The sequence below is a fragment of the Lathamus discolor genome, chromosome Z (genome assembly GCF_037157495.1).
Source record: "Lathamus discolor isolate bLatDis1 chromosome Z, bLatDis1.hap1, whole genome shotgun sequence".
Taxonomy (NCBI): Eukaryota; Metazoa; Chordata; class Aves; order Psittaciformes; family Psittacidae; genus Lathamus; species Lathamus discolor.
The window spans coordinates 63,746,702-63,774,230 of NC_088909.1; the positions used below are offsets into that span (position 1 = coordinate 63,746,702).

General features: G+C 38.3%; 1 protein-coding gene across 1 annotated transcript in view; it reads left to right on the top strand.

Moving 5' to 3' along the window:
- The window catches only part of AUH (AU RNA binding methylglutaconyl-CoA hydratase), a 117,799-nt gene that overhangs the window by 825 nt on the left and 89,445 nt on the right, over positions 1–27,529 (top strand). Inside the window, exons 2-3 of the mRNA XM_065663926.1 lie at positions 5,411–5,478; positions 5,576–5,663. Of these exons, the coding sequence (XP_065519998.1) occupies positions 5,411–5,478; positions 5,576–5,663 (156 nt within the window). The remainder of the gene's footprint in view (positions 1–5,410; positions 5,479–5,575; positions 5,664–27,529) is intronic.

Consider the following 27,529-nt stretch of genomic DNA (forward strand, 5'->3'; position numbering starts at 1 on the left):
AGCTATACCAACAGTCTTGTTTTAGTACACCTGCTTAGACAAAGAAAGTGAATCCATGCTTCAGAGTGATCTGGAGCCAGTGCAACACAACATGGACACTTTGTGCTTCCTTTTCTGCTTTGATGCTGAGCACATTTTAGAGCTGTTCTTCCTTTGGAGGTGTTTCATCTCCCTTGGTGTTTGTCACTTCCTTCCAATTTAGAATCCTAGAATCACAGAATGGTTTGGGTTGTAAAGGACCTTGAGATCATCTAGTTCCAAGCCCCCTGCCATAGGCAGGGGTTTGGGTGCAGCAGGGCTAGGAATGGTGGGGAAACAGTGAGTGCAAGCTGCCTTCCTGAGGACTATGGTTTTAGAGCCCTCATGCTGTACCTACTTTTATGGAGAGGGCCACAGTGTAGAGCTCTATTCAGCTGCAGCACATTGTCATTATGTAACTACTTTGTCTTGGAGTAACCCTATATTGAGATGTGCAATTCAGTTTGTGTCTTTCAGCATGTTAAGTCGGTTATTCTGGACTTGATGTGAATTCAGGCAAGCACCTGCAGGTTGAGTATGCATATATGTAGTTTTATATACATATGCAGAGAGGTAATATTAAAACTTTGAATTTTAGCATGATTCTTTTTCAGAGGAGAGCTGAGGTTCTGCTTTCATCCAAGCAGAGGTTTTTCTGTCACTGTTAAGGGTCAGTAAAGTTGTTGCTGTCAAAAGAAGCATGACCAGCAGCAGGTCGATGAAGGGGATCCTGCCCCTCTACTCTGATTTGTGGAACCTCACTTGGAATATTGTGTACAGTTCTGGTGTCTTGAACATAAAAACGACATGGAGCTGTTGGAGCAGGTCCAAAGGAGGGCTACAAGGATGATCAGGGGACTGGAGCACCTCCCATATGAAGACAGGCTGAGAAAGTTGGGGCTGTTCAGCCTGGAGAAAAAAGAAGGCTGTGTGGAGACCTCATAGCAGCCTTCCAGTATCTGAAGGGGGCCTCTAAGGATGCTGAAGAAGGACTCTTCATCAGGGACTGTAGCAATAGGACAAGGGGTAATGGGTTTAAACTTAAATGGGGGAAGTTCAGGTTAGATATAAGGAAGAAGTTCTTTACTGTGAGGGTGGTGAGGCACTGGAATGGGATGCCCAAAGAAGTGGCAAATGCTTCGTCCCTGGCAGTGTTCAAGGCCAGATTGGAGTCTTGGGTGACATGGTCTAGTGTGAGGTGTCCCTACCCGTGGCAGGGGGTTGGAACTAGATGATCCTTTCCAACCTTAACCATTCTGTGATTCTGTGATGCAGTCTGATGCTGAAATCCACTTCTGTCTTAGTGATTTTTCTGTTCCCAATTGTTTCCAGTTCCTCTAAGGCATACTTTTTTTAGCCATGTTTCCTCAACCAGCTGTGGAACTTAGAATTAGTTTTAAACATTAATTTTGGTTTTTAAAGGTTATTTTAAATCGAGGAAGAGGCAAGGCAGGAGCAAAGAAGAGTTTGTGAAATGTTAGAGTGGTTTGTTTAATTTTGTGGTGATTCTTTTTTTTTTTTTTTCTGTGTGTGTGTGCTTTTCCAATAAGTGATAGAAAATACTTGAGTACTACCCAAGGTGATGATTTTTATTTCTACTGTTACACAAAAAACAATAGAATTAGACACTATGTTCCAGCTGTTAAATCAGCAAGGAATCATTGCTTTTGTAATGTTTATGAAGGTGTTATGTTGTGTGTATTTATCCTAGGTTCATTGCTGAGTGTTTTTGAGGCAGATACTGTAAGATCAGTTGGGCAGAGAATTAAAGGAGGCTTTTGAAGAAAAAGTAGAGAGGTAGCTAAAGTTTTGAATGTCAGTAACCTGCCTGTTTTTTTCCCTTGAAAAAATCTTTGTGAAGTTATTTTTTTCTTTCCTTCTCACAATGTACTTCTTTGTTAACTGTGGCATTAAAAATGTTCCAAAACATGGAGGTAACATTTGGAGTGTTAAATCAGTTGTGGCTATCATAAAGAGGAATGTAATCAATCTATTTTTAATTCATTAAATCTTTTTAGGAGAAGGGATTTTCTTTGGCTTTGCCTTTCAGAAGAACATGGAAAAAAATAGTTTGTTAGTAAAGGTTAAAAACAAGAGCCTTAGAATTAAGCCTGGAGGAGACATAAATTTCCTATGTCTCCTTCAGCAGCACAAATAGCAGGCCATGTTTCTGTGAAAGAAGCATGTCTCTGTGTCCTCTCCATACTGGTACTGCTCACCCTCCACCTCACATTGTGTGACAAGTTTGTCTGTCTTTATCTGCTTACAACCTGTAGTAGCCCTGCTGCATTAGGGCATTAACTCCATATCATTTCCTGTGTTCTTTTTTACTCTCCTCTAACCTACCATTCCTTTTTCCACCAGTTCTTATTCTAGACCTTCTCAGGTGGGGCGCTGGTGCTGTTGCCTCATCCATACTCTTCCATTACATGCTTCTTGACCATACACAGCGACAGATCTAGTCTCTGGAGCTACCTTTTACAGCTCACACATTCTTGTTTATGCTGTGGTATGCTGTTGTCCGTGCCTAGTGTTTCTGTGCTTCTTGGAGAAGGTTGTGTTGTCCAGGGGCTTTTACAGCTGAGGATGCTGGGAGGCAGGAAAACTGTATGTAGCTGCTTTACACAGAAGCATGTATCTTGTAGCTCTAGACAAATCCTTCCCTGCAGGCAAAGTACCAAACTGTCCTGCTTCATAACACTTTCACCTGATTTGTATACCACATTTTTGGGAACTTGTGAACATAAACTGAAATGAGACTATATTTGAAAGGGGTAGTTATTAAGAGTTATAACTCAACACCCTTCAGCTTCCAAATTTGATCCGAACTAGAATACAAAAGATGTGAGAGTTTTAAAGAACATGATTGTAAACTGCCTGTGTATTCTGAACAGGACGTTGCAACTTGTGTAGCTTTTTGTATCAGTTTTCTGTGAGTATAGGTGAATGTCAGTGCATTACTATTTTTCAATTAGAGACATAGCTTTTACTTTGAGATTCTAGGGCTGAAATATACTACAGCTGTTGGCATTTCAGAACTTTTAACCAAGTTGTTTTACTGATCCCATTACAAATTTTAATGAACTTAAGGGTTTTGCACTTCAAGTTACAGATGGAATCAGGAGAAATACCTCTTCAGTCTTGACTCAAGTATTGTAGTGTCACTTGCTGGAATGCGATACAAATATTTGTAAAATTCAGATTTTGCAGTAGAATGACTCTTTGTGCTTATATTTTCCAGCTGGTTTTAGTTGAGTTGGAGGATGTAAGACAGCTTTTTGTCATCCTCAGTTACAATTTTAACATACATAGAATAGACAGAACGAATGCAGTCTCAGTTGAAGTTGTTTGTTCGGAGGTTGGAAACTGATCACTAGCTGATAAATTACATAAGCTTTCCCTTCTTTTATTCTCTTTAAATAAAGAAGGGGTAAGCAGATGATATATACTAATTTAAGAAGTGCAGGAAAGATTTTTAAGTGGTGTTCAGAGATAAAAAGGTGCAGATACGGGATTTTGAAAAGTGTTTTGGCCTTTTTAAAAAAAAATACTGCATAGTATACATCTGTATAATTTTGCACTCAAATATTCCTTGTTAAGGTGATCAGTGGAAACTACCAGAAATGTACATGGTACACTCACCATAGATTCTTGTTTTGCTTAAAAAAACTATTCTATAATAATAAGCATGTAAGTCAACTTCTCTGCCTTGGTTTATCTCAGTACTTGAGACAAGCTTAAAAATAGCTTAGCTCTCTTTGATTCTTCCTCTGTTTTTCAGTGCATATTTGGGTTTTTTTTTATTATGAAAAGGTACATTTGGATAGATCATTTGTGTGAGTGTACTTACTACAAATAAATGTATTACCATAAGTACTTTCTATACAGATTTAGTGAATCTTTCTAACTGAGACAAAATTACTAATGAGTGTAAAGTCAGGAATTTTTTTTGTAAGTAAATGTTAAATGTGTTCCCACCAAACATTGAAAATGAGTATTTTTTAAAAACTAAGAAGTACAAGATAAACCAGATAAAAATCATAACTTAAAACAAGATTTCCTGTGTGCTGATATCAGCTGTAATTAAACCATTATCTAATCACTTCACTTAAATTGGTCTACCCTGTTTTGTACAATATAGAAAGAAATACGATCTTCTCTCTTAGCAGTTTTAAATAATGATAGCATCATGTATTTTTGCTGTCGCCCTTCAAAGTACAAGAACTTTTCAGTATGAACTGCATATATGCAAATCCCAAATTTAGTCTACACTATGAAATGAGGATGTTTTGGAGAATTTAAGTAGCAAATACCTGGGCAAATACTGAGTTTCTAGAATTTCCTTTTTTTTTTTTTTTTTTTATATATATATGTATCTTGTAGATTGATGGCAATACCGTAGACATTTTTGTTTGATGCAGAGAGCCCCCTTTTTGTGCTTCATTCCTCATCCCTGTTCTAGTCTTTTGCCTTTCTTCCGTTACCCCTGCATTCTCCAAGTAAAAAAAAAGTCCAGTTTGATAAGACCTTATCTGAGCTGCATCCATTTAATAGGATGGTATGCTGGTGTTTAGAATTCAGAGAATTGTAGTGTGTTCAGGAACTAATTTTCTAAAAGATTGCTATAGGATTGGTAAACTTACCAAGATAAGCTTCTCAGAATTTTATTGTTTGATAATCATGCCGGTTAAGATGAGGGTGAAATAAAGACAAATAAATGGTATTTCTGCTGCAACATTCATACTAGTGCACATGTAATCAGTCAGTGAGACAACTGATCTCTAAGTGGGCTAAGGAAGCTGTGAATGTGTGATTGGAGCTGTATAGCAAACATTGAGTGCAGTTTTTGTGTATTGGGAGAGAATTATTACATATATTTTTCCTTTTAAACAAAAGGTAAGGTTTCCCATCGGTAGCATTCTTTCTATTTGTGACTTTCTCTTACCTATATCAGAGCTGCTAGTCTTAGGTGTGGTAGCACTTCTTACTTTCAGAATTCTCTGAAGGCAAGCTGTCTAAAAAAGAAACCTAGTGCTTTACAGTTAAGTATCTTTCCTGATCGCATATCAGCACTTCGCACACTAACATGAAATCTGTTCATGCAATTGTGTAATTATACATTCAGCCTTTGTAAGCCCTGTTTCCATGTGATGGTATTAGGGCCATACTTTCATTCTTACAATAAATGTAATTTCTTTTGAACACTGCACTTTTTAACATTGGGAAGTGTAAGCTGATTTATTTTCTTTCAAGAACTCAGTATTTAAGTGATTACACTAGCATTTTTTGCAATCCTCAATGTTTTTTGTTTATCATTTCAAAATAATAATTTACATAGATAATATATATTTTACTATACTGTAACAGTGATACAATTTTTCTTCCCCTCCAGGAATTGTGGTGCTTGGATTAAATAGATCTCATGCCAAGAATGCACTTAGCAAAAATCTTTTAAAAATGGTAAGTTAAAAAAATAGTTTTTAGTATGAAGGTGAAGTGTTGGTATTAAGCACTTTAAAAAGTGTTTGATTATTCCCCTTCCTCATTTTCTCTGTAGATGTCAAAAGCTGTGGATGCTTTGAAATCTGATAAGAAAGTACGAACTGTTATATTCCGGAGTGAAGTCCCAGGGATATTCTGTGCTGGTATGCAAACTTTATTTTCCTGAGAAGCTGAAAATGTGTATCTCATATTGCACAAAAAAAGGCCCAGATTCCAAGGAAACATGTCTTTTGTGTATATTCATATCAGTAGCAAACAAAATATTTTGTATGATTTTCCTCAGTTACTAACAAGAACCAAATACTGGTTTTATTCTTTCTGTGTCATAAAGTATTTAAAAATATGTAACAGATTATTCATGGTGCTGAAAAGTTACTTGATTGAGCTCCTAGAAAGTCTTGCGTGTACTTCAGAATGAGGACCAAATAGTGCTGGAGGCCTGTGTGGGAAGCTGTATCAAAACTATGTTTTAAGCACATTAGAATTAACTTTTAATTGAAAAAAATACTTAGAATGTATTATGAAAGTAACTCTCACTTCATGCTGCATGGACTTTAAAAATACAGTTAAAAAAACCCCAAAACCAAAAAACCAACATGTGTCTTGCCAAGCACTCAGGAAAACAAAAGCTCTCAACTGTGAAACACTGGGAAAAAGAATTTGTCAACATGTCAAAATCAATTGAGGCAACTGTCTTTTGTGGATATCAAGTGAATAGTTTCCTTATTTTTAGATGTCCCATCTAGTTCTTACTTTGCTCAAACTTAATTTAAATCTGCTTGAAACCGAAAACAAAAGTCAGTTTCCTCTTACTAATACACGAATAGAACTGTCAGGAAAGAAGAGATCAGGTCTAAAATCTTTCTTTTCACTTATGAAACCATTAAACTTGTTAGCCACACATAACGTAGTTAATTCAGATTTAAATGCAAAATAGTTTTTGCAATTTTTACATATGTAACATACCTAAGTACTTTTAGTTGTATTTTAAATTATTTTTGTTGCTTTTAATTGTGTTTTCCATCCAGATACAGTTTGTAACTTCTAAGACTTGTGAGAAGCATTGTCTTGAAAAAAAGGAAGTATGAATTCAGTATTTAGTAATAACTATAAATAAGTTAAATATGCTTGTATTAATATATTAGTATATTTAATTTAAAGGTTATGTCTTGGTTTAAAGGAACAGCTTTTAAAGATCAATTATTAGTAATAATCATCTCAGGGAAAAAAGTTTAAAAGCTGTTTTTTTTTAAACTGATGAAGAATGCAGCATCAGAGCAACGTGCAAATGAGGTTTTAAGTTACGTGTTATGTACTTCATATGAAAAGGTGGTCATTAGTTGAGATTTGTTGTCAACTGTGTATTTTTTTAGGTAACTTTTTATTTAACAGTCATAAATTTTATCATAGTGTTATAGGGGAAATAAGAGAGCACAAATACTGATTTTTGAGGTAGAGGATCTCAGTTGTGCTATTAATACTGTTCTTCTCCAGCATTCTTTGTTGGCTGACTTTGCAGAGCTGTTTTGGTATTGAGATTTAACGTAGGCATTGTTGCCTGTTTGTCTGGCTAAAAAAAAAAAAGAAACTTAGAGAATGACAGCTGGTGCAGCTGACTGTAGAAAAGATGCAAGGATGTTTATGTGTGGTCATTAGGATGGGACATAAACCCTGAAAAGATGAGTCTGAAGGACTAGGTCTGGATAGCAAAGCCAGATTTTAAACCAGGGAATAGAGATAGGGTGTGGACCAGGTGTCTGTGGTTAAAACAAACAAGTTATGTGAAAAAGGAGGGTCCTAAGAAAGAAAACTCCTGCAGCTGAACCGGCGAAATAAAGGATGTTACAACAGTTATAACTGAAACTCAGGGTGACCCAGAAGACTTGAGGCAGTTTGTCAATGAAAATAGGGGAGAAAGAGCTCAGTGGCTGGATGAGTTGCTTCTATAGATCACTGTAAGAGTGTCTGTAAAGAGGATGAAATTAGAGAAAGCACAGTGGGACATGAAGAAAACGGGTAATGGCTTAGGGAAGTAGGATGGAGGGAGGAACACTGGATGTAACAAGGCATTTTCTGGAGGTTACTTAGGAAATTTGGTAGAACAGAAGAAAGCATTTTCGAACTGCAATATTGCAGGACAATGTGTTGTTTCAAGAGCACTTAATTTCCTTAAAATAATGCAAGTATCATCTTGTGAAATGTCACATTTTCTAATGTGTTCTAGTGCAGTTGAGTTAAGATGGACTCTGAATGTTTGCTTTATTTTTTGTATTTCCTCAATTGTGTTTTCTTGCTTGCATGTGTGGGAATGCATGGTTTTTAAAAATACATTTTTATGATGATTTTTTGGACCACCATCTGATGTTTTACAGACCGCAGATTGAGAAACTTTGTCCTAGAATGTAATTCCCTTTTATGTGAGGAATGAAATCCAAGATCCTTAAATCTTGCCATTCCTCAGCTATCAAAAAAATCTATGAAAGCCACAAGCCAAGTGTCTTGTTTCCTTCTAAGGGCTAGTTCACCAAACATGACATCCAACTGTTTTTCACAAAATGACGGTGTGGTTGATTAAAAGATTTAGACTGTTGATGACTGTTGTGGATTTGAGCATGTTTCCAAATCATGGAATTTTCACATGTCAAATGGATGAAAAAACCCAGGAATTGTATAAAAGAAAATAGAGATGTGCCAGCAGTCATATAATTTCATTTCTGCATAAAGATTTGCTTTGAATCTTTTTACTACTGTTGTCTTGGTTCTTTCTTATGCTCTATGCATCCATGGATGCAGAAAGTTCTTCATGAATGCTCTAGTGCTAATCAAAAGGGAACACTCAGAAGTCAAAGAAAAGCTTGGCTGGGGTTAAGGATGCATGATGTCTGTGAGGCCACCTTCTGCTTCCATGAGAGGTGCTCTGGCTGAGTCACTTTTTAGCCCCTTTCTTTCTCTGTCTAAAACCAGATAAATAGAATACTGGCAGTTCTGGCGTGAACATACGCACTCAGTCCTGGCCTGTGTAAGCCTATGCTGTGCACCTGCCCAGTTCTGCAGCAAAGGCAGGTGAGTCTGTACAAGAGTCTATTTCCTGTCAGTGTTCAATCCTTGAGGGAGGTACAGTCTCTTCATGGGATGAGGCAGATGTCTGTAGGTAAAAAGTCTGTTGTCAAGTAGTTTAGAGCTGTGCCGTGTCAACACAAAGGCCTAAGTTACATGGACATAGACAGTTTGAATAGCTTAATTTTTAATTATTAATGTAATTTTAACATATGTATAATAGTGATATTGCTCAGGTAGCTTTGTGAGTAGATTTTGAGGGTTTTTCACCTTAAAAAAAAATAATGGAAGTGTGTGTGCATAGTACTGTTTGGAGATACAGTGCTCTGAGGAAAGGAAGCAAGACCGTTCACAGTTCATGCAAAACCTTGTGTTGGAGTGGCAGAGTGTTCTGGAGACATTCTTACAGCTTCTGTTCTTAGCTACATGAGATCTGAAAGAAGGTACAAGTAAAATATATTGTCCAAGAGCACAAGAGCAACTTTTTGTTTTTTAGATGGCGTTCAATAATGTTTGTAGTCCAAAGAGTTGAACAACCTAATATTGCACCTTTGAAGCTTTTGTTGTTCAGTTTCCTAAGCCTTTGAATAGAAGGCAAAATAATACTTATACAACTTCTAGTTATTGTTGAATTTTGCATTTGGAAATGTTTTGGCAAACTGAAGCCTGCTGCATGATTCCAGATCTTCTCCTACCCCCTTTGTCTCTGTGTTTGGTCACATGAGATAGTGATCAATTTTGCAATTACAAACTGTGGATATTTGGGATCAGGTAATACTCTTTTCTTTTTAAACAGCTTTATTTGTTGGTGGTTAGAGTAATTAAAGAAACAGTTTCGTTTTATATTCTTTTCATTCCTCCTTTTCACCTGCTGTTCCTTGTACTATGGTTTTCCATAGGACCGTCATGTTCCTCCAGCCCTCTTTGCATGTCCTGTCAAGAAGGCACTTGTATGCATTTTAAAAAAAGTATTCCTCATGTGTTTGTTTCAGGCAGTATCTTATTGGCTCCTAGTCCACTGGTCTATTAGCTCATACTCATAAATAAAACCGCAAGCTACTGTATACAGTTTAGAGTAGTTACTGTTTTATTTTTTTCCTTAGTGGCTGGTCAGCCGAGACAGTTGCTTAACTCCAGCTGTCCCTGTCCAATCATAGGTAGTTTCTTTCCCAGAAGTCCTTACTTGAGTTGTGAGTCTCCGTGCATCCGTCTGCCCTCTGTTGATACTCAGAGAAATTCTGCCATCTCTGATGAGAGGAGAATGACATGCCGTTAATTCCGTGGAGGAACAGATCACTTCTGGATTTCTTTTTGCATGGAAGAGTTAAAAGGAGAGCTGTCAGGGGCAAGAGCCTCCTACTTCTTGAGATATTTTGGTGACTGTGTTTAGAGTATAATTGTTATGAACAGTCACTTCAGTATTACTTCTCCAAAGTGAACTGCAATAACTGAAATAGAGGTTGTGAGATTGATGAGTTACGTTCTTTGTATATGTGTACACAAAAAGAAAGAGAGCTTTGGGACAATTTTTAGTTGTTCTTTGGAGATCGTATATCAGAAATCTTTGAAATGTATCAGAATATGGGTAATTAACTTATGTTTTGTTGTAATCAGCTTTCAAGACAATTTGAAAAATTTGGGTGTGGGAACTTCTCAAACCTCTTTGACCTAGAAGTTGCTGCAGCTTGGCCAATAAAGCTCCCTCTTGGAAAAGCAAAAGTAATCCTTCTGCGGGCAAAAATTCATCCTTTGGGTCTGTGATGTGAGTAAAGCCAACACAAATGCTTTTCCTGTTGGCATAATTTGTGTAAATCAAAATTTTGTTTCCAGCGCAGCTGAACTGGCTGTATGGTGTGTGGTTCCCAGCTGCCATTTCCAACTGGTGTAGTTTTTCTGGCAGAAGTTTATGAAGGAGACAAGCCTGCTACAGCAGAGCCTTGAAGGCTTCTTCACTCATGAGGTTTTCATATGGAGGAGGAGAGGAGTTTCATAATAGCTCTCAAATACTTGACCTACTCTTATTTTTGTAGAACTATCAAGAGTAGTAGGGAAGTGTTACTGTGGGTGTAGTTTTCTTTTTCTCTCCAGTCTCTGTTAAGCAAGCAAGGAGAGACGATATATTTTTCCATAGCAGATTTTGGTCCTCCAGATTCCAGCTCCTGCACAGGACCCGAGAAGAGAGTTAATATATTACTCCACTGTTCCCTTCTCAGTGTTTAGATCACATATGAAAATATTCTGGTGTCTTCCAGATATTTTTGTTGCTGTACATACATTTCATTCCCCCAAATAAATGATTTTAACAGTAGACTATAGCTAGGTTCTTTCCTCTTTTTTTATTCCAGACTTTAATCAAGGTTCAGATTCACACTGATGCTAGCTGCTGGTAGACTGCTAAGCTCAATGACAGTTGTATTCCCCCTAGAACAATATGAGTTATGTGAAATCTTTCAGGTTGGTCAGCCACGTGACAGCTGTCTTCAGTGTGTGTGTGCACAGTAATCTGTTCAGTTTGGAGTCTACAGCTTGCATTTGTCCAACATTGCTTAATTATACTTACTAATTTTGTTTCTAATGTTGTTTTTCTGAAAGAACTAATAGCCATCATGATTTTTTATTTTGAGCACCTGAGCCAATAAGGAATGCAGTTAGGGTTGTGGTTTGATCTTCAGAGCGGACCTGCTGAGAAGGACTTGGGGGTGCTGGTCGATGAGAAAACGAACATGAGCCGGATTCAGTGTGCGCTCGCAGCCCAGAAAGCCAACCGTATCCTGGGCTGCATCAAAAGGAGCGTGACCAGCAGGTCGAAGGAGGTGATCCTGCCCCTCTACTCTGCTCTTGTGAGACCTCACCTGGAGTATTGTGTGCAGTTCTGGTGTCCTCAACATAAAAAGGACATGAAACTGTTGGAACAAGTCCAGAGGAGGACCACAAGGATGATCAGGGAACTGGAGCACCTCCCGTATGAAGATAGGCTGAGGAAGTTGGGGCTGTTCAGCCTGGAGGAGAGAAGGCTGCGTGGGGACCTCATCGCAGCCTTCCAGTATCTGAAGGGGGACTATAGGGATGCTGGGGATGGACTCTTCGTCAGGGACTGTAGTGACAGGACAAGGGGTAGCGGGTTAAAACTTAAACAGGGGAAGTTTAAATTGGATATAAGGAAGAAATTCTTTCCTGTTAGAGTGGTGAGACACTGGAATGGGTTGCCCAGGGAGGTTGTGAGTGCTCCATCCCTGGCGGTGTTCAAGGCCAGGTTGGATGAAGCCTTGTGTGGGATGGTTTAGTGTGAGATGTCCCTGTCCATTACAGGGGGGTTGGAACTAGATGATCTTGAGGTCCTTTCCAACCCTAACTATTCTATGATTCTATGATTCTATGATTCTGTGATCTCCTAGTCCTTGCAGAAAAAATTCCAATAACAAAAACTGGTTTAAATGTCTTTCTTTTGGAAGTACCTCAGATAACTCCCAAGTGCTCCTCTGCCTTTTACCTTGAGGAGGAATGCTGAACTTCAGAAGAAATTGGAAGGACTGTGCATTTTTGAATGCTAGAAAAGCCCATCTGAAACAAAAGTTTGTTCTTGGCCTTACATGTGGCAGAGCTGCTGTGTTCCTAATTGATCACTTACATGATTCTGGTATTGGAATGTAGTTTGTATGAGTTCAGCGTGCTGTTTCATGTATGTTATCCTGCCTGTGTTTACCATAACCTTGTGGCTAATTGTAGAACAAGGTACTGGAAGATGATCGAAAAAGATTGCTTGTAGTTAGAGCAGCACATGGTGGCACAGTAGATAGCTGCATGACTAGTTGATGCAGCAAAAATAAATAAATAATGTATGTCTTCTAGTTGCAGAAGAAATACAAATGGGAGGTTTCCAGGAATTTTCTGAAAAACTTCCTTTCAGAAAGAATGTGAGAATTTAGCTATGTTTGTTTCTTTATCTCCAAAAGAGTGATCCATTCTTGTTGAGGAGACAGGCACATGGGTAGGGGTAGGAAGTTGGGTGAAACTGGCAAGATAGTGCAGTCTTTAAATCATCTCTCATCTGCAATGAAACTTTCAGCTAAGAATCACTTGTCCGCCTTCTCTTTGGTAGTTACAATGAGTTGTATAGGAAAGTTGGTTTATATATATATATATATATATATATATATATATTGGTTTTTATATATATATATATATAATATATATGTATTCAGTTTTCTTAAAGTTACTCTGTAGTTGGGAATAGAATTTTTAAACCACTATATTGGGTTTACATGGCAAGGTTTTTGTGGCAGGGTGTGGCCTCCGTGAGAAGAGACCAGAAGACGTCCTGGTATTGGACACCATGAGCTCCAGCCAGCTCCAGAATGCACCCATGGTTTTCCAAAGCTGAGCCCCTCATGGTGCTGATAGCACCTCTGCATTAACATATTTAAGAAATAGTAAAAACCATGTGCAGCATCTGTGAGAGAGAGAGGAGTGGAAAAAAAAGTGAGAGAAACAACACTACAGACACCAAAGTCAGGAAGAAGGAAGGAGAGGAGGTGCTTCAAGTGCTAGAGCAGAGAACATGTTGAACTCATTCTCCTGCAGCCCACGGTGCAGACCATGGTGAGGCAGGCTGTTCCCCTGTAGCCTGTGGAGTTCCGTGGTGGAGCAGATCTTCTCCTGCAGCCTGTGTAGAACCCCATGCTGGAGCAAGGGAACATGCACTAAAGTAAGCTTCAGCTGATGAAGAGCTCTCTCAGGAGCAGGTTCTTGGCAAGAGCTGTGACAGGCCTGTGGAGAGTAGCCTGTGCAGGAGCATATTTTCTGGCAGGCGTGACCCAAGCGGGGTGATGCACACTGGAGCAGTCTGGTCCTGAAGGACTGCACCCCATGGAAGCCTATGCTGAAGCATTTCTTGAGGAACTGTGGCCCATGGGTAGGGACCTATGTTAGAGCAGTTCATGAAGAATTCTATCCCATGGAAGGGACCCTGTTCTGGAGCTGGGGAAGACAGTGAGGAGGCAGGAGTGGCAGAGAAGTGTTGTGGTCTTACTGCACCCCCCATTCCCCATCCTCTTGGCACTGCTCAGCAGTGGTGAAAGAGGTAGAAGAGTTAGTAGTGAAGTTGAGCCAGGAAAGAAGGAAGGGTGGGGGAAGACGTTTTTATATTTGTTTTTTGTGTGTTTCTTGCTATCTTAACTCAAATTGGCAGTAAGTTAAATCTGTCATTTGTAAGTTGAGCCTGTTTTGCCCACCATGGTAATTAGTGAGTAATCTCCCTGTGCTTATTTCAGCCTGCAAGCTGTTAATTTTATTTTATCCCCCTTCTTATTGAGGAGAACTGAGAGAGCGGTGTGGTGGGCACCTGGCAGCTAGCCAAAGTTAACCCACCACATCCAGTTCTTCTGGATTTTCAAAAAAAAAAAAAAAAAAGCAGAGCAAGAGCTTTTTTCTTGAGGAGCTATGAAATTGTGGTTGGACATGTCATAGGAAGTCCTAGAGGAACTTGCTTAAAAAATGGGCTGGATACAAGTAGTCAGAAACCTTTCTCTCCAGTTGAGTGAGTAGTGACCAGTACTGTGTAATTAGTACTGTACTAATTACAGATTCTAAAGTGGATTACCTTCAAAAGAAGAAACTAAATCTGTAGCTGCTTGGTTCTTTCTTCCATCCCTTGCTTAAGATGTAAGATTCTGTTCATCAGGCTTGTGCAGGACATCTGTTTAGATGCCTCTTCATATATTGTGTGCTCTAAGCAGTTGTCTATGAAGTATTGTGTGTCTGTTTCCTCTAGTTTGTAAGTTCTGTAATGATAGCTTTAGTTTAGTTATTTCTTCAGCGCCAGGAGCAATTAATAAAAACATTATATTTCTGTCTAAGAGAGACCATTCTTCACTGTTTGAAGATTATTTGAATTGAAAGTACTTTCAACCACTGTGTACTTTTCTCCTGTTTTTCTTGGGCTTTAGTGGAAGTGGAGACAACTTTATTCATAGCTAATATTGCCACAGCATAAAACTTAAAGTTTCTGGTAAATGGTTCAGCTGGGGTGCTAGATATTTCCATGCAATTTTTCTTCCTTTTTTGGTCTTGAATGAGCTGTAGACTGTAGCTCACTGTAATTTGTGAGCACAAAGCTGATGAGTAACAAATTAAATTATCAGGCCATTAGTGAAATTATAAAAGGCAGCTAGAGAGCCATCTTTTTAGCAGTATTTTCCCTGATTGGTGTAATTTTGAGATTTGCCTTTTCAAGCTGATGAAACAGAACATCTGACCATTCCTTCTCTTGTGCAGCTTGAGAAACTGGTTAAAAAATGGAAATGTAAAGGATTCGTGTCTCTTAATAATATAAGCATTCTTCTTTCTCCTTCCCCATTAGAATGGAAGCCATCTTGGACTTGTGATTTGTGTTATTAACGTAAGATTTACCTAAAACCCCATATCTGTCTGAATTGGTCCTCTAGTTGCATGGTAATTCTTGCCAAGTAGAAGCAACGTTTTTGTGGACAGTGGCTTAAGGCAGGACTTTGTAATACAAACCAACACAATGGGCTTTACCATTCTTGGTGTCATTCAGGTGGAAAGTATAAGAGCAGAATTAAAGTGTATCATTGGCTGTTGGAGAACATAGTGACGTTGTAAGTTTTAATTGCTGAAAAAGTAATTACTCTGCTTAAATAGTTTAATAAATTGTTTGGGGCTTTTAACCCATTAGAACAAATGCACACAATGGATGTGGCATTTTTTAAGTTTTTTTTTTCCATTGGAAACAACAATATTAAAAATACTAAATTCTAGGTAAAAGATGTATTTCTGAGAGAGTGGCATTTGGTCAGTTCTTTAGTTTAACTGGTGGAGGGTAATGGGAAACAAGGATGACTGTCCCAAAGCTCTTAAATTATCTTAAAATGTGAAAAAAATTGATCAAATTAGCATGCCTAAAACTAATAAATTGAAATACTAAGTATGAAATATTTTTTTGTTATGTTCTGGAAAAGTAGTCACAAAGCATAAATATACTAGTGAAAAGATAAATTTATTTGTTTGGATTCTGTGTGTGGCAGTCAGAGTTGTACTCCAGGGTATCTTCTTTTTTGAGTAGCTGTGCAGAAAACCTAGGGAGACATATGCCCCATCCCTGGAAGCATCAATTCCAGGTTGCCTGGGGCTTTGAGCAACCTGATCTAGTGGAAGGTGGGTTGGGACCAGGTAATCTTTAAGGTCACTTCCAACCCAAGCCATTCTATTATTCTATGATAAACTTGACCATTTTGAGTTCCCTTCCTCCAACTAGTACATACTAAGTTCATTAAAAATTCTGGAAGTGCAGCTTGCTTTTTTAATGGAAAATAGAGAGTTTTGAGGCTAACTTTAAAGCTAAGACTTCTATAAGCAAATGTCTGAGTGTCATTTCTTTAAATGAGAATAAATGAAACCATATAGCTCATAAATAAGCAAACTAAATAGGATCCTTAACAGCTGGAGAACTGCAGTTTTGTGAGATGTTTGAAACTGACACAATGCCCAAGATCTTCTGGTTACTTATGGAAATAATACACAAATCTCCTGAGTAAGAATCTGTAGCGACTTGCTTTGCAAACCTGACACAAGCAGAAGCTGTGGAGACACTTCTTCAAGTGTGTCCCAGAATTTAAATGAAATCGATGTCTTGTAAACATGATTATGAAGCAGCGAAAGGCACCTCTCTTGGGTACCTACAATAATGAAATGTACATGGAGATGGAGGGCTTACTTAAAGTGCTATAATGAATTTTCAAATAGTGAAGTCTTTTCTGGAGTGGATTTTACCAGAATAGGCTAAATTAAAATGGAAATGATACCAGATGGATGCAGAACATTTTATATTGGGAAAACTATGTTATGCAGTGGATGTCCTTAGGTAGTTGGACAGTTTGTTTTCCCAGTTGCTCCTATAAAGAGGCTCTGCTTTCTGGATATACAATATATCCAAGTTTTATATATCTAATCGGAAATAGTTTTGGTCTGTATTTGTCATCTTTTTTTTAATATGCTTCTCTAAGATTTGATCTACAGATGCCTTTCGTGATGTAACCGGCTTATTGCTGCTTGTATGGACTGGAAATAGATCTCCGATAGCTATATTATGTATCTACTGCCACTGCAGTGCATTAAATTTTGCTTTAAAAATATGTTTTACGGTATTTTCATCAGGTTTATATAAACGCACCTGTTCTAGGTTACCTATGTAGATGACTTCTTGAGTTTCACATGCTTGTCGAATTTGACTTTTGGAACTTGTCCTTGTGGCACTGCTTCAGAGTTGTGTTGAACTTTGTGTTCAGCTACTTGCTTAAATGCATTACAAGTTTTTTGTTTTTTTTTTTTTTTTTTTGCTATCCTGTATCATTGAAGCTTGTAATTAGATGACTATCAATGTACATGACACCGTGGAAAAAATTTTGGTAATTACCTACGTGTGTAATATAGAGATGTGCAGATGAACTTGACTGTAGTAAAAAAGACTTAACTGGAAACTTGCATAACCATTACCAGACATGTTCTGGTATCTCTGTGTGTATCAAAGTGTGCTCGAAATTCTCCTGTTCAGGAAACCCCTTAATCTGGCATAATGTATTGTCTTTGAGCAAGCTATAGGCTGTGTCAATTCCTGCAGGTGAATTAGAGCTAGGTAACTGTTGATTTAATATCTGAAGTTACAGGAATATCTGTACAGTCTTCACTGGTATCTTTAGGCTCTATGAAGTCACAGGGCAGTTCAAGGGGGTCCTCTGATATCCTTGTATGTATCAGCTTCCTGTAGCTCTCCATAGGTATTTTGACTTGCTTCACTTGTGGTTTATCTATGTGCTAACAAAGGCTTTGAGTACTAGTAGTTTTATCTTAAAAACTCGCACTGGGCATGGCTGGGATGAAGTTAATTTTTTAAAAGCATCCCAAATAGTGCTGTGTTTTAGATTGCTGACCAAAACGATGTTGGTAAAACACCAGCTGTCACAGACCAGTGTTTGTGCAGCATCAAAGTCCCTGCTGTTTCTCACTGCCAGTGAGTCACCTGAGTGGGCAAGAAGCTGGGGTGGACAGAGCTGGCACAGCTGACATGAATTGAGCAAGGGAATATTCCATAACAAATAACACTGGGCTCAGCAGTAAAACTGGGGAGTTGTTTTTCTTGCTTAAGCCTGGCGAGGCATTGGTCTGCTCTTGGAGGGTCACACTGCTTTTGTATCATTTGTTTTATCCCTTTCTTCCCCCGTACTTATTAAACTTCTCACCATGAGGTGTTTCCCTGCCTCTCTTGCTTTTGCTGTTCCATTACTCTTCTCTTTCCTGTTGGTGGGGAGTGAGCAGGTAACCGTGGCAGGCTTACCTGCCAGCCAGACTCAAACCCAGTATAAAACTCCAGTTTTGTATGACCAGAGCAATGAAATAAATTATCTGTGGAAGCTCAAAAAACGTCCTATATGGTAATGAATACCAGTGCTACTATAATGTTACCATACTTCTTTTTAACTTTGCTAATGGGATGCTTGAAGTAATTTTAAGCCTGTTCCAGCAGGTGTTGCAGCCCTAGAGGGTTATTCTTCTTACCCATTCTATTTTCAGACTGCAGTGGTGAATTCTAACTAAAAACTTAGTATTTAGGGAGGTATTATTTAGCTATTTTTAACCCAAAAATATCTTTGGCACTCTTCAGGTACAAGCATAGGTTTTGGGAAAAGATTTTTTCTGTACTTCTAGTGCTTCGTGATTGCCTTTGTGTGCAGACTTTAAGAGGCGCCTTATGTGGATTGTTATTCTCACTGCTTAACCTGAGGTCAGTAGCACTTTTTTTTTATGGGAGTCTGGAATTGCAGCACCTTAGGGAATTACATTTTAGATTACTGGTTTGAGATACATTCCTAAATTAGAGAATGCTGTTTGGCTGTCTTTTTCTATTGGGCTGCATCACCAATGTGCTTTTGCTTTATGTCTTTCATTTTAAATCTTGGGATTGAGAAAAAGTTCTCTGTATGTAAGAGTGAAGCTGTTTATTTTCTTTTAGGCTTTCTTGAAAGATGGGTTAGTATCCTAACCTGCATTAAGACAATTCAGGAACTTCAGCTACCTTTCCAAGCTGCTTGTACTTCTCTAACGAATGTATTTTAGATGCCAAAGACATCTTTGCATATTTTGAAATAGAATTTTGTTTATTGCACATTGAACACGGAGGACTTTATTAGGCATAATTCTGTCTTTTAGTAATACCAAGTTGTTCATGTTTTGGTGATGATAAGAGGGCCTGTAGGGGTGTTGAGCAATTTAGTTGATTCCAACATGATACCAACCTCATTTGGACATGATTATGGTGGAATGTTGCTATTTTAGTTAATGTCATTCTCAAAATTTTAATCGTCTTTGAATCCTGGTTAAAAGAAAACTATCAAATCTTTATTATGTTTAAATTCCATGTCTGTCACAGAATCTCCTACATCATCTCAAAAGCTGCAAACTTAGTTTCAGATGTTGGTTAAAGTTTTTGCTACTATTTCAGGACATGCATATGGATCCATTTTTTCTAAGAAGTTACACTAACTCATCTATGCTTCATATAAAATGGTTAAAAACAGTGTGGTTTTAAAGTGGCTAAAACTAGGTGAAGAGCACTTTAACAGAAAGCTACAGGTTATCAGTTTGCTCAGACTGACTTCATAAGGATAACTTTTGGCTAGGTCTCTGCTACCCAGGGCATTATTGGTAAGTTCATTTGTTCTTAGATGATGAACATAACTCCTTTTTAACTTCTGTTATGAAAATCTGACCATTTGTCTTCCCTCTGTAGTGTCCAAGGTCCATGTCTTTTCCATAAGTCAAATTGAGTAGTCACCTCCGTTCGAAATATTCATGTCACATCTGTGGGTATTTGACATCTTGATTTGTGAAGAAAGGCTGCTGGTTTTCTTTACAGATCCCTGAGGTAGGTCAGCTAACTAAGCCTTTACCGTGGTGTACTAAGTGCCTATGGCACCTGGTTTCTTTATTGGTGAGGGAACTGAGCCTGCTTTGCCATTTATATCCTTAGCTGAGAAAACGTTCTGACAAAAAATCTGATCTCATGTGCTTGGTGGTAATGTGTGCTGGAAATAGAATACATGTGCGCAACACATGGCAAAAATAGTTATTGCATGGTAAAGAATTATTTTCCACTTGCTTTTGAAAAGAATAGAATGATCATGTAGCAGAAGTATTTAGACATATATGAATCTATGGCATTTTCATCTTAACAATATTTACAACAGTTACTTTCATATCTTCTTCCTTTCATAAATGCCGTAGAGCAACATGCGATGCAGCTATTTATGTGTGTGCTAATTGCCACAAATGCGAAGAAAAAATTCAGTGATTAATTATATATATATGTATATATATAATTTTTTTTTAACTTTCTCTTCTCTTGTCTTTGCCTGCTACTTACACTGGTTTCCTTCAGTGACACCTTTGTTGTAAGTGTACTGCAGTAAAAGATAGCCAGCGTCTAGATTGAATTTGCAGCTCTTTAAAGCTAGAGGAGAACAAAATCCATATAAACCTAGCATAGAGTTGCTTATATATTTACAATTGCAATACATTCATGCAGTGATGTAAGAAAAGGTGGAGCTCTGGCTATAGTGAAAATGGTATGTATTGTATGTAGTTTAGTTTTTTTATATGCAGTCAGTGGACATCTGTACTTTTCAAAATGTTTTCCTTTGTAAGAGTAATACAAGTAACATGAAAAACTAAGAAATTCTGAAATTTTTCTTTAGGTAAATTTCTCCTTGTAAAATTTTTACTTTTTTTTCCTATTTAAATGGTGATAGCATATGTATGTTTTAATAAATATAAATATACATACATGTCTGCTTATACAGATCAGACAACTCTTTACTGTCTTATCCCAAAAGAAATTTAAAAGAAATGCTGTGACTCTCAGGTCCTGCCTGTTTTAGTCAGAAAACAGTCCCCCAAAAGCTATTTAATGATACTAAGGTGCAGATATGTAGTTGTCAACAGTGTCCAGAAGTATTTTTCAACTTGATGTCTGTAGTTAATAGTGAAGCAGCAAGGTTTTATAGGATATAAGAAATTTAGGTTTAAAATATGCTATTGTTGGTATTTTAATATTTCTTTGTGGAGTTCTGTCACCAGCTGGAACTTACTGACTGCGTATGAATGGACATGGTTTTTAAGTGATTGAGCTCTGGGCTCAAGTACCATCAATATGTGTAATTTGCTAAGCCCCTCCAGATGGCAGGTGATAGTCCAGTGCTGGATCTCCTTTCCTTTTCTTTCTCTGCAGTAATTTGCTGACAAGTCTATTGGACCGTCTTTTAAAAATAGATCAAATATCTCTGAAGTATTTTAAAATAGCAAATACTTTAAAAATTGAGTTGAGTTTGCAACATTGGTACTGAAAATATGCTCAATGGATGGGAAGTATTTCTGTTTGGAAGCACTTTCATTTATTTTTCTGAGGCAGTTTGAAACCTTTGGGGACACTGGGAATAAGGGGAAGTACTTCTGCGCTGCTTCACTTGATGCTTATGAGAAATAGAATTGCAGCTGCTGTTTTCCTGTCTGACTTTTGTATGAACAAAGCCTAATTAAGACATGCTCCTGCTCATGGCTTGAATGCTTACTAGTCCTTACTTTCACAAAGTACCGTGTGGAATGGCAAGACTTTGGCCTTCAGTGATGGCTCAATATTAATATGAGCCAGAGATGTTTGTGCAGGTATGCTAGCCATTTTAATGCATTTTGGATTTTGAGTTCAAGATTTAAAGCTTTTTGAATAGACTTAAAGTGGCCAAAGCTGAGCTCTGGATCTTAAAACAGAAGAAAAGTCTTAAAGGTTAGAGATTTCCCATAAAAGTCCTAGTTCTTCTCACCTGTTATAGCTTGAGAAGGTTCCCAGTCAAACTCAGTAGTTACCTCATCTACGCTTTCTAAGGCCATTACTTCAGGTCTTACCTCACTTTTGTTTTCAGCCTGCTATATGCAGAGGATAATCATCTTGTAACTGGGAGTCATGATTATTGTTACAGATACTCTTCACAAGGCATGTTTATTTTAGTGTACTACATGTATTATTTACCTGCTTCTTTATATGTCCCACTGGAAGTAGTGTCATTGAATCTTGACCTGCTGAAATTTTCCAACTAATATACCAATATTACTAATGCTGATCACTGTAAAAAACAAACAAGCAAACAACCAACCAAAAGGCAGCTAACGAGATACCGGGTGATGCCTTTCAGAACAGGGAATGGGATAGAAGGTAATGAAGAAAAATGCTTTCAGCCATGCCGTCATCTACATTCAGGTGGTAGCATAGTTCGAACTGTGGTTTTTCTCAGGAAGAACTCCTCCTTTCTTTAATAGAATTTATGCCTAAAACTTACTTCAGGACTTCTTTAGAAGAGATTCTGACTTTCTCTTTTTTACCACTTTTGTAGCACACTTCCTCCTTTTCTATTTATGGGTCATAAAACTGGGTGTGCTGATAAACTATTTTTGCAATTATTACTAATCAAAACAGATAAACCCTGCATTTTCAATTCCTTTTAACATTTAAAAAGACATATGTGCAGTGGTTAAATATATGGTATATGCAAAAGACTTGAGTCAGTCATCTGTAATAGCGGAATGAAGATGTCGTTTTCTGATTAATTTACTAGAAATCAAAGTGGAATAAACAGCAGGTTGCTCAAAATTTTGGGCGTACTATTTATTATGTTCAACCTGAATATCACTACTCATTTAAAGAAGAAGGATGAAGAATCTTAGCGCTAACAAGTTTAGGAATGCCTGCTTATTAATCAGAAGAAAGAAAATCGTGTCACTTGTCTGGCAAATAACTTGTACTAGCAGACTCATGGGAAAGCTATTGCAATTGATACAGTTGAGATGTGGTATTTTTTAAATGGTATTTTTTGAGTAGTAGTGGTGTTAGAACAGCCATACATTCTTATTCTATTGCTTTCATTGTTTAAAACCCAAGAACTCTGGTGCTGATCTCTTCAGAGGATTTTCTTATGGAAGGTGCAAAATAAATAGAAATCATGATTCCACCATTAGTATGGAGCTAAATAGTGTGGTAAAAAAATGAAGCTTTTATGGTTGTCTAGTTTGAACTTCATTATTCTGTATAAGAATTCAGTTATGTTTCATTACCAGAAAGTAAGTGCACATCATATTATAGGCACAATATAGAAGTTCTGTTAGCAAAGGTTGAAAGTGTAAATGAAAAATGGTTTGGGGAAGTCAAGTAGTTGCGTTTTCAGACTACCAGAATGACTGAATTAAAGAAGTATGTCTGTAATGCTTATTGTGGAAGTAGAAATACAAGTGGTAAAGGAAGTAGCTTTACTTTTTTTTTTTTTTTTTAAAAAAAAAGCTTTAAGTTCTCTATTGAATAATAATTGAAACACACATTGTTTTTATTAAATGCTGATATTTATCATGACCATGATGTGAGGTGGGTACTCATGGTCTTGCCATGTTTAAGTAGCTGGGCTGTTGTATGAGGGACCATTTGAACACCGGATGAACAGGTCTGTCATGATTTGATCACACTAGAGGTCTGTGTTTGTGGTTCCTAGCCACTTACTGGGTGACCTTCACTGCAGCCACCATGGTCTTCTCCTTTTGAATCAAGGGGTTGATTCTCCTCCCACTTGCCTGTCTTCTGCTAGTCCTGAACTGTTAGCCTGACATAGGTCACTAAAAGTGAGGCATAGCACAGAATCAAATATTGACTTAACATGCTGTTTGAAAACAGGTAACTGTCCTGTTCTTGTATCTTTCTACCAGCCAGTATTGGTCTCTTTCATGGACCATGGGGGAAACCACAGGAAGCCCTGTTGTGAGAGTTATGCAATGTTTTGGCTCTATAAGAGGATACTAGGGACTAGTGAGTGACTGAGGCAATTGTTGGATGATGGAAGTTGTCACAAAGAAAACTGGTCGGTGTTTGGGAGAAAATTAGCAATTTTTTTTTTTTTTTTTAAGAGGTGAGATTGAGATCCTTATAATAATTTTTTTTTTTTTTTGTCCCTTTCTGCAAAGAAAGGTGAATTCAGGAATGGCTTGTGAGATATAAGCTGCCTTTAGTATGGCAGAAAAGTTTAACAGGATGAATATTGCTGGGTGCTTCTAAATTTAGAGCTGGACAGAGAGGATGGAAAAAAAGCCAGCTGACTTTGATCTATATCTGGTTTGAATTTGCATAGGCATTGAAAAGGGATTGTAGAACATTTGTATGTAAAATTAGGATCATTTATATTTAGGATTCCTGTGTTTGAGGAGGAAGGCTGTCTGAATTAGCACCTTGGCCTTTTAAGAAAAGCTTGGGATTCAAAAGCGTAACAGAAAAAAAAAAAAAAAAAGTAAAAATCTCCAAAGGTTGTACTTTCTGAAATAACCCATTTATGGGAACTGATTTAGTGCTTCGAATCTGCTGACCTGGGTGTAACTTACTGCAAGATATGAGATAACTTACAGCAGTGGAGCTACAAGACTGCTACTTTTCCAGAGAATGCTCAGGACTGGCATCCTGCCAAAGGCTCAGATATACAGGAATTGTAGACATTTTGTTTGTTCTTTGTAGTTGGATGATTTTCAGGAATTTTTCTCTGACACAGACAGGATAAGTGCAAAGCGTGCAGATATCCAAGCCATGCTGGTAAATCATGACAGCAGATCTTACATGGAAGAATATCAGTATCAGATTTTACTTTAAAAATCATATATCCACATTTAGAGAGTTTCAGGAATTCAAAGTATTGCATAAAAAAGTGTAATTTTATTTAAATTACTTCCTTATGTAGAAACACTCATAGCATCCCTTGTGTCACACTGTTTTTCCCTTTACTAAAATGACTGCAGCCAGCATCCTGCTCAATTTGTTTTGAAATTTAGAATACTTTTTATCAAAGTTACATTTTATCTTGTAATCAGTTCAGGTGGTGTGTGCAAAAATTTGTGTCTGTACTGGTGTGCAGTAGGATTTACGGCTGCTGTTCATTAAAGCAAATGGTTACTAGAGCAGTTAACTCTTAAGCTATGAAAGGTGAATTATGAAGTCTGCTGCTTTAAAAAACTTGTGATGACCGTATGTTGTGAACTAGTTTCTTAAATGAAATGTTATTTAACAAGCAATTAAGAAAAATGTATCATAACCTCCTTAATATGTTTGTGCAACCATACAGTGGCACAAACAACCAGACAGGGAGACACCCCAGTTGGGTAAGTGTAAGGGCAGGGTCTGTTTTTTAACCAGTGACTGCTTATAGCTGTTTGGGGTTTCAGAACCAGTTTTAAGTGTATTATTAATTCACTCTTAGGCCGAAGTCCCATGGTAGTGCATTTGGTTTACTTTTTTGGTTCCTCATACATTACATACTAAATTTCTTCCTAATCATCATAAGCATATACGTACTCTCACTTATATTAATTTTAGATCTTTCTGGATCTTGACAGTGTACAGACTTTCTAAGAATTTTCTGCATCTGAAAAATTGAATTCTGAATGCTTACATACAACTTTTGGAGTACTCCATTCCCTTTTACGTGAGAATATGTTCTCAGTGTCTGGATGGACACAAGTGGTGTCCCTCAGGTGTCTGAACTGGGACAAGTACTGTTTAAATCTTCATCAGCAACATAATAGGATTGAGTGGATAGTGGGGATAGCGAAATAGCGGGTTTGAGTGACATAGTGGGATTGAGTGTGCTGTCAGCAAGTTTGCAGATGACACCAGGCTGAGTGGTGCAGTTGACATGCCGGAGAGTCAGGATGCCATCCAGAGGGACCTGGACAGGCTTGAGAGGTGGGCTCCTGTGAACTCCATGAGGTTCATCGGGGCCAAATGAAGGATCCTGCACCTGGTTCAGGGCAACCCCCAGTATCAATACAGGCTGGATGTTAAGGGACTGAGAGTACACAAGAGGAGAAGGACTTGGGGGTGCTGGTAGATCAAAGATTGGACATGTGCACTTACAGTCCAGAAAGCTAACCGTATGCTAGGCTGTATCCAAAGGAATGTGGCCAGTAGGTCAGGGGAGGTAATTCTCACCTCTCCTCTGCCCTGGTGAGACCCCAGCTGCAGTACAGCATCCAACTCTGGAGTCCTCAGTACAGGAAAGACGTGGACCTATTGGAGAGGGTCCAGAGGAGGGTCACAAGAACCATCAAAGTGCCGGAGTACCTCTGGTATGAGGAACGGCTGAGAGAGTTGGGGTTGTTCAGCCTGGAGAAGACTCCGGGGAAAACCTTAGTGTGGCCTTTCAGTTCTTGAAAGGGGCCTATGAGAAAGATGGGGAGAGACTTCTTATGAGGACCTGTTGCAGTAGGACAGAGGGTGGTGGTTTTAAACTGAAAGACAGAAGATTTAGGCTGGATGTGAGCAAAAGATTCTTTACAATGAAGGTGGCAAAATACTTTCACAGGTTGCCCAGAGAAGTGGTGGATGTCCCATCCCTAGAGACATTCAAGGCTGGATGTGGTTCTGAGTAACCTCATTTAGTTGAAGATATCCTTGCTCATTGCAGGGGGCTTGGTACTGGAAAGCCACCATCTATCATATCTGAAACGTCTTTGAAGAGTGACTGGAAGAGGGCAAATATTTCACCCATCTGCAAAAAGGAAAATTTGCGAAACTACTGACCAGTCAGTTTCACTTCAGTCTCGGGGGAAATTATGGAGCAAGTCTTTGTGGAGGTCATTTCAGGCACATGAAAGACAAGTGGCTGGGAAAACCCAACTTAAGATTTACCAAGGGTAAATTGTCTTACCAAACTGATTGCCTTCTGTGATGAAATTACTCAGTGGATGAGAGAAGAGGTCCCTTCCAACCCTTGGGATTCTGTGATTCTGTGATTTTAACAAAGCATTTGACATATTCTCCCCTAGCATCCCCGTAAACAACCTCGTTAGATATAGTCTGGACATACAGATTGTGAAAAGCAGCTCACCTGCCAAGATCAAAGGATGATGTAATGTTAATGCCTTAAAGCCAAACTCTCAGCTGGTTATAAGTGGAGTTCTTGAGGGTTAGTGCAGGGCCTGGTAGTGCTGTTCAGTATCTTTGTGAAGATTCTAATGGTAGGATTGAACCCTCATTGGGTTTGCAAATGGCTTCAAAGTGAAAGGAGAGTTAAGTGTGTGGGAAGGAGAAGCCACCATTCAGAGGGACCTTGACTGGCTGGAAAATTGGGCCATCAGGAATTACATGAAGTTTAACAAAGATAAATATGAAGTCCTGCACCTGGAATGGAATAATCTTAAGTAGCAGAACAGGCTGGGGCTGACTCGGTAGGGTATAGCTCCACAGAAAATGACCTAAGGTTTCAGGGAGACAGCAAGCTTAACATGATCTAGCAGGGTACTGTGGCAGTAAAGAAGGCAAATAGTGTCCTGGGCTGCACAAGGAGGAGAACCATTAGAAGATCAAAGCATGTGCATACTCTAGTCAGCACTTACTAGGCCAGCTGAAGGTGATGAGAGGGTTGGAGATTGCTGAGGGAGGAGGGATAACTGGTTTTTCTGTGCCTGGTAGATAGAAAAGTACTCTGTTTGCAAGCATGTATACAGTGACAGAAGACGAAGTAGTGGGCACAAGTTGTTTTCGGAGAATTGCATCCAGGAAAAATAAATATATTCTTAATTATGAAGAAATTAATTATGAATTAAGAATAGGAATGGATTCCACAAAGAAATGCTGGAATTTACCCTGCCAGCAGTATTAAAGACTTGAAATGACCCTGAGTAACCTAATCTAGGTCTGTGTGTTTGGCAGAGTGTTGGACCAGGCGATCTCCAGAGATTTCTTCTAGTCTAGACTTTTCTGTTATCCTAACAAATAGGTGATAATCTTCTTTGTTACTTTGTGAAAGGTGGTCCAGAATAGTTAGTATTTATGAAGCATGTCTCTTCTTAATTTGTCAGACTGGAC